General features: G+C 53.5%; 6 protein-coding genes across 6 annotated transcripts; 2 read left to right on the forward strand and 4 right to left on the reverse strand.

The window, feature by feature from the left end:
* Positions 1 to 274: 274 nt before the first annotated feature.
* J4E90_010516 (uncharacterized protein) lies at positions 275 to 1,000 on the reverse strand (the record flags this gene model as incomplete). The annotated part of the gene is made up of 1 exon (XM_051440028.1): positions 275 to 1,000. The coding sequence occupies one exon, from the start codon at positions 998 to 1,000 to the stop codon at positions 275 to 277; it is 726 nt and encodes a 241-aa protein (XP_051286070.1).
* Positions 1,001 to 1,917: 917 nt separating this feature from the next.
* On the forward strand, positions 1,918 to 3,834 carry MIC60 (MICOS complex subunit mic60; the record flags this gene model as incomplete). The annotated part of the gene is made up of 1 exon (XM_051440029.1): positions 1,918 to 3,834. One exon carries the CDS (start codon positions 1,918 to 1,920, stop codon positions 3,832 to 3,834), a length of 1,917 nt encoding a protein of 638 aa, XP_051286071.1.
* Positions 3,835 to 4,194: 360 nt separating this feature from the next.
* On the reverse strand, positions 4,195 to 5,162 carry J4E90_010518 (uncharacterized protein; the record flags this gene model as incomplete). The annotated part of the gene is made up of 2 exons (XM_051440030.1): positions 4,195 to 4,453; positions 4,792 to 5,162. The coding sequence occupies 2 exons, from the start codon at positions 5,160 to 5,162 to the stop codon at positions 4,195 to 4,197; spliced, it is 630 nt and encodes a 209-aa protein (XP_051286072.1).
* Positions 5,163 to 8,996: 3,834 nt separating this feature from the next.
* J4E90_010519 (uncharacterized protein) lies at positions 8,997 to 11,312 on the reverse strand (the record flags this gene model as incomplete). Its single annotated transcript, XM_051440031.1, has 2 exons — positions 8,997 to 9,395; positions 9,486 to 11,312. The coding sequence occupies 2 exons, from the start codon at positions 11,310 to 11,312 to the stop codon at positions 8,997 to 8,999; spliced, it is 2,226 nt and encodes a 741-aa protein (XP_051286073.1).
* Positions 11,313 to 12,331: 1,019 nt separating this feature from the next.
* On the forward strand, positions 12,332 to 13,355 carry J4E90_010520 (uncharacterized protein; the record flags this gene model as incomplete). The annotated part of the gene is made up of 2 exons (XM_051440032.1): positions 12,332 to 12,881; positions 12,955 to 13,355. 2 exons carry the CDS (start codon positions 12,332 to 12,334, stop codon positions 13,353 to 13,355), a joined length of 951 nt encoding a protein of 316 aa, XP_051286074.1.
* A 973-nt stretch (positions 13,356 to 14,328) lies between these two features.
* On the reverse strand, positions 14,329 to 15,735 carry J4E90_010521 (uncharacterized protein; the record flags this gene model as incomplete). Its single annotated transcript, XM_051440033.1, has 1 exon — positions 14,329 to 15,735. The coding sequence occupies one exon, from the start codon at positions 15,733 to 15,735 to the stop codon at positions 14,329 to 14,331; it is 1,407 nt and encodes a 468-aa protein (XP_051286075.1).
* Positions 15,736 to 15,737: the final 2 nt, after the last annotated feature.

The following is a 15,737-nucleotide window of genomic DNA, read 5'->3' on the forward strand; positions in this document are numbered from 1 at the left end:
CATGAGGAGTTTGGGTAGTGGGAGCGCGCTGATGGAAAGGTAGTCAGTATTCAAGTGTTAGCATCAGTGTGTAATTCTAGTATCACAGCGTCGTGTTGTCTCGGTATCCTCGTGCTATAATTTGAGGTATACGACAGCAATATGCACCATAGCAGAAAACTTGTCAAGTAGGTTTAAGGTATACAAGTCATTCAAAAACTCTATCAAAAATTGGGTATCGTAAATAGTAAAGTCGCTTTTCCGCCGGTCATCGTACAAATCGTAGTCGCCCGACCTACTCATTCCTCCTCTCACCAGACAAAATAACCACGTCGAATTCCTCATCATCCAGATCTGGATCTTCGGCGTCCTGATTGGCAGGCTTAACAAAATCCCACCCCTCCCCCTCCATCCTATTCCTCAGTCGCTCAAGATTACTGTTGGCAGCGCGGCGTAAAACTCCAGCCCACTTATTCTCCGGTCCGCCAGTCGCTGGTGCGTTCAGCTCGGCAGATGACGAAGGCGTTAGAATCGCAGATTCGGTTTCGGTTTCGTCTTCTTCCCAGTCGTCAAGCTCAGGCAAAATCCACAGATCCGCTTCTGAGGTTTCTTCTTCGGTGGACGCATTGAGGTTGAGGCACGTGCTCGCGTGGATATTCATGCCTTGCTGGCCTTGCTGTCTTCGCGCGAGCGCACTGCGTTTGTTGGTAGGATTGGTGGGGTTGGGTGCGGGCAGCCAGGTTGGGGGCGCGTTTTGGCGGTGCAATGAGATGGCTTGGCGGCAGAGCGTGCGGTTTGCAGCAGTGGTAGTGGTAGTGCTGTTTGTAGTCATGCGGGCTGTGTTGAGCTTCTTTGACGAGTTTGATGCGGACGCGGAACTTGGAGATGCGGCGCGGGATCTGCGCGGCGAGATATCGGTTGCGATGCTGGGGAAGGCGCCGTATATCGCGTTGCTGAGATCGTAGGAGTAGTTTGTGGCATCGCGCGCTGTGGCGGAGCTGTGGGATGGGATTGTAGACATTTTTGCGGGGTGTTGTTTAAATTTTCGCGGGGGTTTAGATTTTCGCGGAGATCTTTGTCTCGTGCGAGAGTTTTGTTGGGGAGATTTTCTCGGCCCGTGGTATGCGAACAGGTGTTCGTTGTGAATGCTCAGCTGACCAGAAGTTGAAAATTTAGAGTTGCGCTGGCCGTGTGTTGCTGGCGGTAGTTTGTTGAGACGGAGTAAAGGTAGCCGAGGACAAAGCCACACTCGGAATTCGCTCCTGCAGACGGATCTGGAAGGTGGGTCTGGGTCTTGCGACGATCTCAGGCGCTCGAAAGCTGTGTGAGAGTGCGCGGGTGATGGAGAGTTGGGAAAGCGGCTGCCTGGTGTAGCTTGTGATGGTGGCCGTAATGTGCTGACGTTGCAAGATGGCGCAGCTGTGCTGATTTGACTGGTTTCAGTTGGGGTCTGCTTTGGATAGAATTTTGATTGAGAAAGTGATGTGAGAGAGAGATGGTTGAGATGAGAGAGAGAGAAAGAATCGACAGTTTATAAGAGAAATCCGTGAGAGAATTCGTTGTCAGTCAACCGTACATTGCTCTCGACCAGAATAACAAGAGGCGCTGTGAGTGGGTGGCTGCAAGTTTGGATCAGTAACCGTGGGCTCGGGCGGCAAGGGAAGCCGAAGTGAAGCTGCGGTTAGTCATTGAGCAAGATTGTGAGTGTGAGTGGATTTGGCACAGCATGTTGTTGGCTGTCATCAAATTTGGAGTGGTGGTGAGTTGTCGTGGGAGCATGTGGGTGCGGCGGACGATAACCTGGGACTGCCGAGAGTCCGTGCACCCTGACGTGTGTGCTGGTCGAGCTCCAAATCTTCATGTTGGCAGACGTCCAGCCCATCAACAACGCCGAATTACCTCCCCCATCACCCATCCGCCATTCGGAGGCAGCCCATTATGCTGCGCGCCTCCATCCTACGGGCCCGTCCAGCTGCCCGCCCATTGGCCCGCGCCGCCCGCCCGCAATGGCTCCCAGCCCAGCGCTGCTACGCCGATAGCAAGAACCTGGGCGAGACGGCCGTCCCCAATCCCGCGCCCACCACCTCGCCCTCCGACCCCAAGAGCACCATCCCCACCTCAGACATCCCCAAGGCACCGCCTGCGCCTGACAGCACCGTGATTTCAAGCGCATCGCGTGATGCTCCTGCCATATCGCCCAAGACGACACCCCCCACCGGCCCCGGCTCGTCCAGCATCGCCCCCGACCCCATTCAGCCCAAGCCCAAGAAGAAGAGACGCATATTCCGCAAGCTGCTGCTCTGGCTGACGGTCCTCTCTGGCCTCGGGTACGCCGGCGGTGTCTGGTACTCGCTCGTGTCGGACAACTTCCACGACTTCTTCACCGAATACATCCCCTACGGCGAGGATGCCGTCGCCTACTTCGAGGAGCGCGAGTTCAGGCGGCGATTCCCCGGCCGCGCTGGCGAACCACGACTGCACCCCCAGATCTCGGGCGAGAACAAGGTCACCATCCCCGGACGGAGCGGCTTGACTGCGCGCCCGGCCCAGGAGAACAAGAGCGACCTCGCCTCCAAGGGCCCCCATCTGAGCGCCGTCGATGCCAACAAGCCCCAGGACAAGACCGAGTCAGGTGGACAACAGCCGAAGGTCTCATCAAGCGCACCCGCGCCCACGGAAAAGAAGGCTCCGGTCAAGGAAGTTAAGGAGGTCAAGGAGACCGCCACGCCCATCTCCCAGCTCGACCACCTCAGCGTACCCTCCGCCACCGAGCCCGTCGTCCAGGATGTCGTCAAGATCGTCAACGACATCATCACCGTCATCAACGCCGACAACGCCCACGACGGCAGGTACAACTCCGCGCTGGACAAGGCCAAGAGCGAGCTCGCCAAGGTCGTCTCCGACATCAACCTGATGAAGGAGAGCCTCCAGAAGCAGACCGAAGACAAGGTCAAGGCCGCCCACGCCGAATTCGACGAGGCCGCCAAGGAGCTCGTCCAGCGCCTCGACCACCAGATGCAGGCGCAAGAAGCCCAGTTCAAGGAGGAATTCGAGAACGAGCGCGAGCGTCTGTCGCAATCCTACAAGGAGCGCCTCCAGTCCGAACTCCAGGCCGCCCAAAAGGTCTACGACCAGAAGCTCAAGAACCAACTCCTGGAACAGAGCATCAACATGCAAAAGTCCTTCACAGCCAACGTCCGGGAGCGCGTCGAAGCCGAACGCGACGGCCGTCTCGGCAAGCTCAACGAGCTCTCCTCCTCCGTGCACGAGCTCGAGAAGCTGACGGCCGAATGGAACAGCGTCGTCGACGCCAACCTCAAGACGCAGCACCTCGTCGTCGCCGTCGAGGCCGTCAAGTCGGCTCTCGAGACACAAGCCATCCCCAAGCCCTTCGTCACGGAGCTCGCGGCGCTCAAGGAAATCGCTGCCGATGATCCTGTTGTCAGCGCCGCTATTGCGAGCATCAACCCCGCCGCTTACCAACGCGGCATCCCCAGCTCGGCCCTCCTAATCGACCGCTTCCGTCGCGTCGCTTCGGAAGTCAGGAAAGCGGCGCTCCTTCCTGAAGACGCGGGTGTGGCTTCCCATCTCGCTTCCCTCGCCATGTCGAAGGTGCTGTTCAAGAAGTCGGGGCTTGCTGTTGGTGGCGATGTTGAGGCTGTGCTTGCACGGACTGAGGTTCTGCTTGAGGAGGGGGATCTTGATGCTGCGGCTAGAGAGATGAATGGACTACAAGGGTGGGCTAAGGTGCTGAGTAAGGATTGGTTGGGCGAGTGTAGAAGGGTGCTGGAGGTTAAGCAGGCGTTGGATGTTATTGCTACTGAGGCGAGGCTGAATAGCTTGCTCATTGACTAGACGCGAACACCCTGTATCCTTTCTGTCTCCTTGCCTTTGTGTGTTCATAGCACGGTACTACGGTAGTTTTGTACGAGTATTAGTCTATAGAAACCTATTCTGTTCGTCTTGCATGGGCTTGTCTGATGGTTCCCATGGTACTGCGATGACCCAGAGGCGACCCAGAGACGACGAGCCAACCACACCTCCCGCATTTCATACGACCCATACGCGAGGAGATACTCATGAAAGAGGAATATCGTATCTCTAAGAACCTCTTGTCTGATGGTGTCTGCTAGTTGCGCTCTGGTAGTGATTGGTATGTAGGGGTTTCTGCTAGGACTACATGGTGCCCCTACCCACTTACCTGACATCGTCCTCTCACCGTCTCTTCCTCAATCCCAACTCGTCTTCAAAGATCCTCGCCAATCGTTCCCCTTCTTCCTTCCTATCAGCCTTCTTCCTCGTATCTTTATCCACCTTTTCTTCTCCCTGCTCCTCATCCTCACGTCGCCCGTCTTTCTCCGCTTCCTTGTTGTCCTTCCGCATCGCCTTTGTAGTTTTGTCATTGTCATTCTTCTTTTCATCCTCCTTCTTGTCTGCGGAGCGCTGATGGGCTCCCCACCATTGGTAACGTTGACTATTGAGCCATTTGTCGTTGGGGTCCATGGTTTGAGTTGGGTGATGAGTTTACGTTGAGGTGTAAGATGAGGATAGGGAGGTCCGTTGAGAGAGTGTGAAAGCGTAGTTCACATGTTTCTTAGGTGGATGGGCTGCTTAGTTTTGAAGGGGTCGGGGTGGTTTTGTGGTTTGGAAAGAAAGGGAGGGGGTGCTTGACAACCATGTATATCACGAGAACGATCTCACATGCGCGAACCATACATCTTCGCCTAGACGTTGAAGCCAGTATCGCAATCAGTCTACTGAAAAGTCACACACGTCCTCTTCTCCCCGACCGTATACCAAATCACCACCCACCTCTCCACTTCTTCATGACTAATAAACAGACCCGGCACACGCGTTCCATAGTGGCCGTACATATTGTGCTCAACATTGTAAGGGTTTACTTGCGGCGAGGACGAGGACCACAGCTCTTCGTAGCGAACGTGTTCGAGGGTCTCTCCAGGTACCTGTCTCACTATCTGTGTTTCGCCAATGAACGACATGGGTTCGAGGGAGTAGTACACGCCTCTGACAGTAGTTGGTGCGTATAGCTCGCGGGACGCTGCGATGAGATACCTGTTTTTGTTTCCGAGTGTCGCGCTCAGGGCTGCGATTTGTGCGTTGCTTTCTGTGAGCTGTGCGTTGGCGTTGTTGAGGGCGGCTTGGAGAGCTGGTACTGTTGACATGGTGGAGTAGATTAGGGACGAGATTGGGAGGTGAGGTACGTGGGGACGAAGAGCGGGTTCTTGTATTAATGATGGACAATTGCCTGCCTCATGCCAAATGACATCCAACTCGTGATCTGACAGCATCCACTTTTCGAAAGCAAGACACGTGCGCATCAAGTCCTTCATCACCCGCTACCTTCCACTTAGCTCACCCGTCTCTCCATCCGTACACACATTCACGACAACACCCTAACCAGCCGGCTGCTCACCCCTCGCTTCAAAGCTCATCCACGTCCTAATCCCCTGCAAAGTGGTATGGCAAATCAGCACCGACCTGTTCACCTCCTCTCGATCCACAAACAGCCCCGGCAACCGTATCCCGTGTCTCCCATACATGTTCTTCTGCGCACCGCCCATAACCTGTGGCTCGTCGCCCTAAGTCGACCACATGACTTGGGACTGCGTTTCCCCCGGTAGCTTGATTTGTACTTGTATTTCGCCCGAGAAAGAGCTGGGGTAGAGCGAGACGTATATGCCGCGGAAGGGGGTTTGCGTGTAGAGTTCTGTTGTTGCGGCGTGGAGTCGAGCGTCGCTGTCTGTGAGCGACGTCGTGAGATCATTGATCATTTTTTGTAGGTGGGATACTACTACTAGGTGGGATATGTATGACGGAGGCATGGTGAGGTTGGGTGGCTCGGTGGATAGAGATGAGTGGTAGTGGTTCTGAGGTGGTGTGGTGATGGTAAGCGAGCTGATTGGGTGGAGATGGGCGAGAAGAGCGCGTTTCCTTGTATTGATGGATGGAAGTAATGGGAGTAAGTGGGTCTGCGGTACGTTGATTGATGGGGCTTGTGTGATGTGATGGTTCGATGTTGGGGTGCATGCGACGTGCGTATTGGCTCTTTCGCAGTTGCTGGAAGGCGATGGCTTTGCAAGGAAGGTGGGTCTGAGGATGTTGACGAGCGACTTCCGTGGAAATGGCAGATAGTAAGTGCGCAGTGAACAGCAAATCAGCGCTTCGCTTGAACAGCGGAGAAAGATGACAGTTTCATTTCTTCCCACTTCGAACGGCTGAAGTGGACAGCTTCTAGTATCAGTGTTCGGCGCCTGCTACTACTCGCTCAGCTCATCTTTCTCACCATCCGCAAAGGTACCCCACAGGCTATCAGATCTCTTCCCCATACTCCCTCCCCTACCCATATCACCTCACACGATCCTCATCGGTCTGATCGTCAATCCTCACCACCGTCTTTTTCATCCCCGCCGCGAATGGTGTCCAAGTTATCACAATCGGCGTCTCCACCTCTTCCGGCGCAACAAACACACCAGGCAGCCGCACACCCACCCTTCCGTGCATGTTCACCATGTCTTCTGGTTTGTATCCTTCGAACGCCGGGTTCGAGAGGCGTATCGCGTAGAGGGGGGGTACAGGTTGGAGCTCTCCATTTTCCGATATTGCTAACCGTTCAACCGTCATGGAGACGATGCCGTTGGATGTGTCTCTGTTGGGGGAGATGTACACGCCGCGAACTTGGATGGGGAAGTATAGTTCTTTTGTGACAAGTCTTAGCTGGGCGGTGAGTTCGGCGATTCGATTGTTTAGGTCGATTAAGCGTGGTCTGGGCATGGTGGGATGAGTGGATGAGTAGATGAGTGGATAAGTTGGTGATGAGTGGTGGATGGTATGTTTGGGTGGCGGGATTCCCAAGGTTGGAAGCGGACTTTGACGACTAGGAGAGGTGGAAGGGGCGTTGTTCTAATAAGCGGTTAGGGGTCACTAGGTTTGCACTGAGCCAAACGACTGGCTTTCTATGAGGCAACTGTGAGGATGATCTTACGTCCGCAAACTGTTCGAGAGATTGATCTAGAAAACAACAACTGAACCTGTTTTTGCAAGGAGGGTAGGTCTGAGAAAATTTTAATGCGCGACTTCCATGAGAGATGGCAAAAGGTAAGTGCGCAGTGAACCCGACTTCAACATCCCCTACTGCAAGAATACAACGGCAACTACCAACCTCTCAACACATCGGAACCATCACATATCCATCTTGCTCCGCCTCATTCCTCTCCTGATTGTCCTCTTTACCCACGGGCTGAATCTGTATAATCGTCCTCGTCCCTCCCTCCAGCGTCCAAACGACCACCAGTGGCTTCTCCACCTCTTCACTCGCGATGAAGATGCCAGGAACACGTGCACCGGGTTTGCCATGGATGTTGACGGTTGTATCAGCAGCGTCTTTCAAGGTTGGTATGGTGACCCTATCGTCACAAGCCTTTCTTGTTTCGTCCCAGGACGATGACCACTCGACACGAAGGCTGTTGGCTCCAGGTAGGCGTATCGCGATTTTTATGTGGACGGGGAGGGATTTTATGGGACGGGAAGTGTACAAGCCGCGGATTCTGGTGAGGAGGTAGAGTTCTTGAGCTGCGGCATCTGGTTCGGCCTGAGGGTTCGTTTTCGATGACTTTATCCAGGATGACATAGCGAAGCAGTGGCTGGTTCTTAGTATTCTGACACTCTTGGGTGATGTGATATGGAGCGGACGAACGAGAAGCACTGGACTTTATGGTAAATGCTAAACGTCACTGAGCTTGCTCCGCCTAGGTACATCACACTAGAACTGGTCGTGTGATGTATCCCAATAGCTACTCTTTCGCAAACTATCCCAAGCAGCAGACTTGGCAGTAATGCGATACCTCATTCATGGCGACAGATTGCGCCCTTGCACTATCAAGTTCTCGATCTCCTTAGAAACTGCACCCAAGTCTCTAACTGAGAGTCGCCCTCGTCCTTATCCCCACTATGTTCTTTTCCCTCGCCCTGTTTTGTGTTATTCTCACCGCTTCCGCTTTTCTCAAGGTCTTTCCCATCTTTTCCGTGGTTTTTAGGCGGCGCCCAACCTGCTTCGCGCGGTTTCATCTTCGCTTTCGCATTCTTGACAGGTGCTGAGCTTGACATGTTCTTAGAGTTTTATAGGTCATACGTCTTTGATTTATGAGCTTGGGCAAGCGATCATCAGAGCACAAAAGGCTGAGAAGGGTATGCAATGCGCTTGCAGGAGAGTATATGCGTGCTTGAAAGACCTTTTGAGGGTTTGCAAGGGACACTGTCATTCAATAACGCACAATTGATCACGGAAGTGATCGATCAATGTTGAGCATCGTGGCTTAGTCGTCATGTGGACATGGAATGCTGTCTATTTGGGTCTTAAGCCGCCACATGATTGAAGGCGTAGATATTTTGACTAGTCAAATATAGTGCGTACTTCAACCACCGTTGTGACGTTGCGACATATCCTCGAACATCTTAACCTTGCTCGTCACGCCACCACTGTTCTCATCTCTACCTTCATCCTCTACTTCCTCCGGCTTTTTGCCTTCTTCTCTCTTTTCTTCTTCCAAAACAATCGGTTTCACAACCCTCATTCTTGGACTCTCGTTCAGGACGTTACCCATCTTTATTTTTGAATCTATATGCTTCTCAATGGAACCGTCCTGAGAGCCTGTCGTTCCAGAGTCAGAACGACGCCACCGTTTTTTGAAAGGCTGGGTTGGTTCAACAGGCTTCTCGGGCGGTGTGTCAGACATTGCGGTAAATTGTTAGAACTGTATCTTCTGAAGAGGGGTGGAGACGGGGATGGAAGTGTGTGTAACTAAGATGGTGAGGGGGTCGGTTGAGAGTGAGGAGGAGCGGTTTATATATGCGAGAGTTGAGACTAGTAGTCGTTGGTAGACTGCTAATGATAAGTGTGACGGGCAGGTACAAACGGCTATGTAGACCACGACAGGCGATGTGATTGCATTGCAATGAGCTGTTGACTGTCGATGACTAACACTTTCGTCGTTTTCGCATTACGACTCGTACAAATCCATATTATCTTGCTCCCCCGACGCATCAGCGGTAGATGACGTCTTAACAAACCCATCTTCATCAACGTCCGGCTCTTCAATATACGGCGTATCATCAGTCTGCGTTCCCTTCGAGTTGCTAGACTCAGAATTGTCTGGTGTAGTGATGGGCTTCTCTCCGTCACGCTTCTTGCGCGACTGCTCGTCCACGTACTGACCCCACAGGTTACGCCTTCTCTTCCGCTCGTTGACGTGTTCGGCAAAACGTTCTATGTTCTCAGTTTCTGATGCCACAGACTTGGCCGTAGGCTGTTCGGCAGGTTGTTCTCCGGCCATGTCGATGTTGAACGATGGTTGAATACGTGAGAGATGATGTTGGCATAGCTGCGAGGTTGCGCTGGACTTGAGCGAGCATATATACGTGGTGCTCATGCTACACCGACTCTAGGAAGGTTGCCATGCAGGCGGTCATGTATCAAACGCATTCAATACCAAGCTTGGCCTCTTCGCTCTGTCTATCTCTGCACTCGCGTACATACCCTTCTTAGCCGTTTGCATCCCAAGTCTGCAAAGACCAACCAGATGATGTACACCGGCCAGCGCACCGTCAATCACTTGCACATGACCTCCAACCGCCTCTTCAACGGCAGCCTTCATGTTCGTCATGCCAGCACACCCAAGCGTCAATACATCAGCACCGTCTGCAACCAACCTCTTGCCCATGTCGCACATCGTACCAAGCACTTCCTCTTCAGGCTTTGATTCCAATTCCAAAACCCCGATATCACAACTTCTCACACCAGCACAGAACGACTCCAGACCGTAGTGTTTCACAGAGTCCTTCAGCGTATACTGCGATCGTCGCGACGTCGCGATGATGCCAAACCGACCACCCAGCGTTCGTGCAGCGAACAGCGAGGCCTCCATAATACCAACTACCGGCTGCGAGAGTTCTTCACGAAGGACCTTTATGAGTGCGTGATCGCTGTAGCAAGCTATGAGGAATGCGTCATAATGATGTGCAACGGGTATGATAGCTCGGGCGGCGGCAGCTGCGGACATGATGTTGTCGAAGCTTGATTCGATAGCTGATGGCGCTGGTTTAGGGGCTGTAAAGCCGTACACGGTGACGTCGGGTGGGAGTGTTGGTTTGAGTGTTTCCAGACAGGCGTCTGTCATTCTTTTAGTAGCGTTGGGGTTGCAGAGGAGGATGCGAATGTGCTTTGGAGATCTGGTGCCTGTGACGGAAGCCAGCGGCTTACGTTTACTATCGCTCGCGGTAGCCTTGGTTCCATGATGCGATTTTTCCGATTGTGCTAGTCGCGGCGGTTCGACAACTCCCGTTTGCGAAGTCAAAATGTCATAATGCTCCGTTCGTCGATGTCTCGCAAAGTCAAACGTCCGCGTCTTGCCTGGTAGGCATCTATCAAGGTCGCAATCGGCGACGATGATCTCATCCTCCTCCGTCTTACTCTCAGCCATAATCTTGCCATCTGGTCCAATGATAGTCGAGCCTCCTACCAGATCGTACTTTCCATCATCCAACCCGCATCTCGCCGCGCTGACAGAGTAGCACGCATTGGTGTATGAGTGGGCCTGCATGACTAGCTTGTGATGGAAGATGGCCTCCGCACGTGCTTCAGCTGGACTCACGTCGGCGGATGCACCCCACATCTGTGGGGCAAAACCTGGCGTGTTGAAGCCCACGAGAACGACTTCGACGCCTTGAAGACCCAAGCACCTCCAAACTTCTGCCCACCGTCGATCGTTGCATATCATCATGCCGAGGATGGGCTCGCCGTGTTCAGGTGTGGTCTCCACCAGGCCGGGTACTCGGAAGGCGTCAAAACCCAAATTACCCGGCTTAAAGTATCGCTTCTCAAGTTGGTTGACGGCATCGGGCTCCGGGAAAGGGTCAACGTCTCCGGGTAAATGCACCTTTCGATACTTTGACAGAATAGATCCGGACTTGGCGTGATAATAGACGCAGGAGTTGTAGTGGTCACCGTCATCTGTGGCCTCTGCGAATCCGATGCAGATGTCGACCTCCAACTGCTTGGCTCGTTCGAAGATAGGTCTCGTATTTTCTGCTGTAGTTACATCGCCATGTTCGAAGAACGACTCTAGTTCCGCTTCATTGGTGATGAGATGACGAGGAAAGAAGGTAGTGAAAGTACATTCTGGGAATAGTACAAGTTGTGCGCTTTGTTCAGCGGCTTGATCGAGAAGACGGACGAGTCGGTCTATTGTGTTTCCACGGATGTCAGTGCGATGGACTGCACCAACCTGTGCAGCGGCTATGCGGATCGTGCGCGACATGCTGTTTCGACTGGCCTTGGAAGAGTATAGAAGCGTTCTGAGCACGCACTCGTAACTCGAAAGGATAGTCGATCACGCATCTCGACATTTCGAGGACCGCGAGTTGTTATGCGCGTCGATGAGCTTATCAAAGGTGGGATAGGGAGATAGTGATGAAGTTCTGGCGATAGAGGCGGCCAGTCGGGTGAAGCCAAGGCGGTCTTAGCGCCCCGCACTTCCCGAGGTCAAGCCTTCCCCGCTGTCGACCTTGCACTTCACTCCTTCCATGTATATTGTCAACTTCAACATTTGAGTTTGATGGCATCGCTTTCCCATCAATCATGCGCTCATGTAGAGTCCTTCTGCTTCATCTACTGGCTTGCTCCTTCTCATCCCCCATCTGATCAGGACCAGGCGGTGAAAGCTATATTTAGCTTTGCTTCCGCAAGCCGAACTACGACGTCACGTGGGCGCCAGGTACCACGACATCATGGATGAAAAGCGCACAAGGATACCCGCAAGCGATCTTGCCATCGAACGGTCGCCCACACGATCAACGCATTTCCCAGATGCGCATCCGGACCCGAGTTCGCAGAAACAGCAATTGATTAGTATCGACGGGTAAGGCGTGCCTTGTGGGTAAAGCCCAGCCGTGACATCCAGCTTGGCATGCGACAAAGCCACACGACTCGCCCTGATCACAGCATTCCGGCCCCGATGCGTACAAGCCTTTGGAATGTCTGACTGTGCATGCATCGCGCGTCGACCACAGACTTGGCGGCTGATTCCTGTGGTACCTTTTTACGTCAATCGCAGGCTTAGCGTCAGTATCGCATAGCCGCGACCGCGAATAACAACACATAATCAGGCGTCCTGTTGCACCACAGCGAAACAAACAAGGCTGACTACGATGTGACGTCAAGCTGGTCAGGGCAATATAGTGGTTGGCCTTAGGATGTACAAAATCAACTCGACGCGCTCGTTCTACGTAATTATCACCACTCTCAATACCAAACAATCTCTACAAACACATCCCAACCATGGCACCACGATCATCTCGTCTCAGCAGCGCCTTCATCGCAGCATCCCTCCTAACCACCTCAACCCTCGCCCAGAACAGCAGCGAAATCCACCCCAGCTCCGACGTCAGCTGCCCCGACCTAAACCGCTTAGGCGACCACTACGAATACCCCGTAAACGGCAGCGGCACAGCAAACATCTCCGACTTGCGCATCTCCGTCACATTCGGCGAGTCCCGCAACCCAGACACCCAGAGCAGGGCTTTCAATGCACAGTCAATGGTGTACCTTAGCGCTCCCGCCGACAGCCTTGACCAAACCTGCGTGTGGTTCTTCCACGGTGTCGATAATGTCAGACAAGGCGACGACGAAAGCGGCTGCGATGGCGTCCTACCGCAAGAATGTCTTGACTATCTGGAAAGCGAGTTAACGCTTCCGGATGATGCGCTAGAGCAAATGACCAACGGCACCAGCGGACGCGCTTCGTTCGTATGTCCTCCACCGCACTTGAACGAAACAGAGATGAAAGAGATCTGTGGATCCGGTTTCTCGAGTAGCATGGGCATGATCGGTACGTCGGGTTCATAGCTCCAAGTTCCCTTTATCTATGCGTGCGATGCTTTACTAACCCACTTCATCCACAGGGGGCACCCTCAACACAACAAACATGACCTGCACCGTCCCCCCAACCGGCGTCCAACTTCCATCCGACTACCACACCGCCCCACTTGTTGGCTATGGTCCCGCCGGTGTCGGCAATTCGAGCTACGATCACGAGTTGGACAATTTCACCATGTACGATGAGTACATCACTCGTCCCCATCCTGTTGTCGTCGCGTCTGTTGCGAACGGTAAGGCGAAGACGAGCGTGGTTTGCATCGCGCCTGACAATGTGCTTGAGGGGAGCCGTGTGCCTGCTGAGTCTGTTAATCAGCCTAGCGGTGAGGACGACGAGAGTGCTGCGCCGGGATTGGCTTGGGGACGGAACACGGGTATGGCTGTGCTGATGGCGGGGGTGGCGGGTATGTCTTTTGTGCTTGCGTAGACGGATACACCGATGTTATAGCGGTTGGAAGTTACTGCATGATTAGGGATGACGAATACCATATACCAACACATCAAACAGGTTTCACGAAGAGCTCAGTAGTCGGCAAACGCCATGTTTATTGACTCCAGATATTGTCCACGTCGTATCGTGCTGGACTTCAATCCATCTTCACATATCAACTACCTCGACACAGTCCACCGAAGCACACCCCAACACCCTAACACCCTGCCAATCCCTCACCCATTCCAAGGTCCGCCGTATACACCATCTCCTTAACCTCCGCCTTCTTCCCATTATACCCACCCCTATCAGCAGCAACCACAGCCATCACCGCCTCCTCCATTCGTCCCGCAACCCCCTCGTCGTCTCCAACCGCAATATCCCGGGCATGAAGCCAACTTAAAAGTAGCTTGAAGTCGGCAAACGTATCTTTGAAGCGATCATCAAGAATATGTGGATGCGATTTAGCCCACACGAAGAGCTCTACGTCCATACAAGCTGAACTGTAGACATCGAGGTTCCTGGTCGTGGGTTTGGTGTGGAGACGGGCGAGGGACATTAGTCTGTCTAGTTCGGTTTCGTCGGTGGGGTTGGAGAAGGTGTAGGTGTTGTAGGACCAGGTTCGGAGGCGGAGGAGCTAGGCTGCTATGTCTTCGCTTCGTATCTCGGCTTTGTTGCGCCATTGGCCCGTCTTCTTGTCCCGCTTGTCTGTCCTATTGCCCCATCTGTCTGTCCTCGGCTCCTGCCTTCCGGTGTTTCTTCTTGCTTCTTCAAAGCAAGTGGTATGCAAATATTGATGTGAAGACGCGAAAGTGGGAAAAGGCAGCGGAGGCAGTGTTTGGAAATATAGTCGTTTGCACGCTAACCGGATTGGGCGACTTCCTCTCTCACCCTGACGACGACTCCGACTAAACAACCGCGCTGCTCGACCTAGATAGTTCTTTCCAGACTTGAGTCTGAGCCTTAATGGCTACATCTCATGAGGCGTGGCTCGAGAGCCCAAGTCCAACTCTGCCATGTCATGGTAAAGTTCATCTTGATCTTGCTCCTCCTCCTCCTCTTCCTGCTCCTCCACGTTCTCAGTATGCACCACTCTCGCATCTTCTTCCTCTTCTTCACCGTCCTCAGTATACCCAACAGCGGCATCCTCTTCCGTTCCATCTCGCCCTTGACCCTCCCCCCGCCCATCCACATCCTCAACATGCACCACACCCAGCCCACCTCCCTCCCCAGCCGTACCAGCCGTACTCTCATGCCCCTCGTCCTCCACTCCTCCCACATCCACCGGCGATACACCATATTCCGCGGGGTCCAACCAGTACTTAGTCCACTTCGCCTTTTTGCGCATCCACTCCGCATCTATAACAACAAAATGTAGGTCAATCTCCACATTGGATTGCCCATTGAGAGCATCCAGTAGCCAAGGACTAATCTCATCAGGATCAACGGTGCCGAAGTCTTCCAGTAGTCGGGCAGATGCGTGTGCGGGAGAGTAGCCCCAGCTTTGGTATAGCACCTCGGCTAGTTCTTTGAGAATCTGCTCTATTTCGTCGAGTTTCGTGTAGATGGGTTGGAGGCGAGCTTGTATGTCCCTCTTTTGACTTTCGAATTTTGCTTCGGACGTGTTGAGCTGGGACCGGTACACTAGGTCTACGCTGTCACGAACGCTGTGACCTCCAAAAATGAGTTGATCGAGTTGGTCGAGGTAGGTTCGTTCATCCGTGATACCAGCTGCTTGCATGAGATTTCGTAGTTGGACGCGGATATAATCTCTAGAGCTCGTCAATAGAGCATAGGGGTCGTGACTGAACCCCAGCCTGAGCCTGTTTATGTCTATCCTGAGGCCTTGCATCTTTGCGCGCATCGAAGCGGCATTGCGGTATACGACGTTCAACCCATTGATGGTTTCCTTATGCGTAAGGATCTCGCGGCATACAGCTCGGGCTCGGGCCAAGGGGTCGTATCGAACGAGTTCGGTCTTGCATAGTGGACACGATCGACGAGCGGCCGTAGCAGTGACGTCTCCATCAATCCAAGTGCAAATGCAGTCTTTGTGGAAGAAATGATTGCATTTCCAAATCTGGACGACGTTGCCTTGGGAAGTTGGCTCGACCGTTGCGGCGGCCATCGCAGCAGCAAGGATTCTGGCCTGGGTCGTCATTCCAAAGACGTGCTCATCCGATGGCTGCTCTTCCCCTTGGTCCTGATGGGCGAAATCGAGCCGGCATATAGCGCAATTTCCATCGGTGGGTGGGCAGTCCACGGGTACCAGTTCGTGCTTGACAAAGTCCTCGTAGTTGCCGTGGAATCCCCATGCCACGGGGGATGTGGTCATGAGGATGGCGTTGTTCGTTGGGGTTTGTGTGGGGTTGTCCATTT

Source organism: Alternaria incomplexa (genome assembly GCF_024043165.1).
Source record: "Alternaria incomplexa strain BMP 0042 chromosome Unknown scaffold_23, whole genome shotgun sequence".
Taxonomy (NCBI): Eukaryota; Fungi; Ascomycota; class Dothideomycetes; order Pleosporales; family Pleosporaceae; genus Alternaria; species Alternaria incomplexa.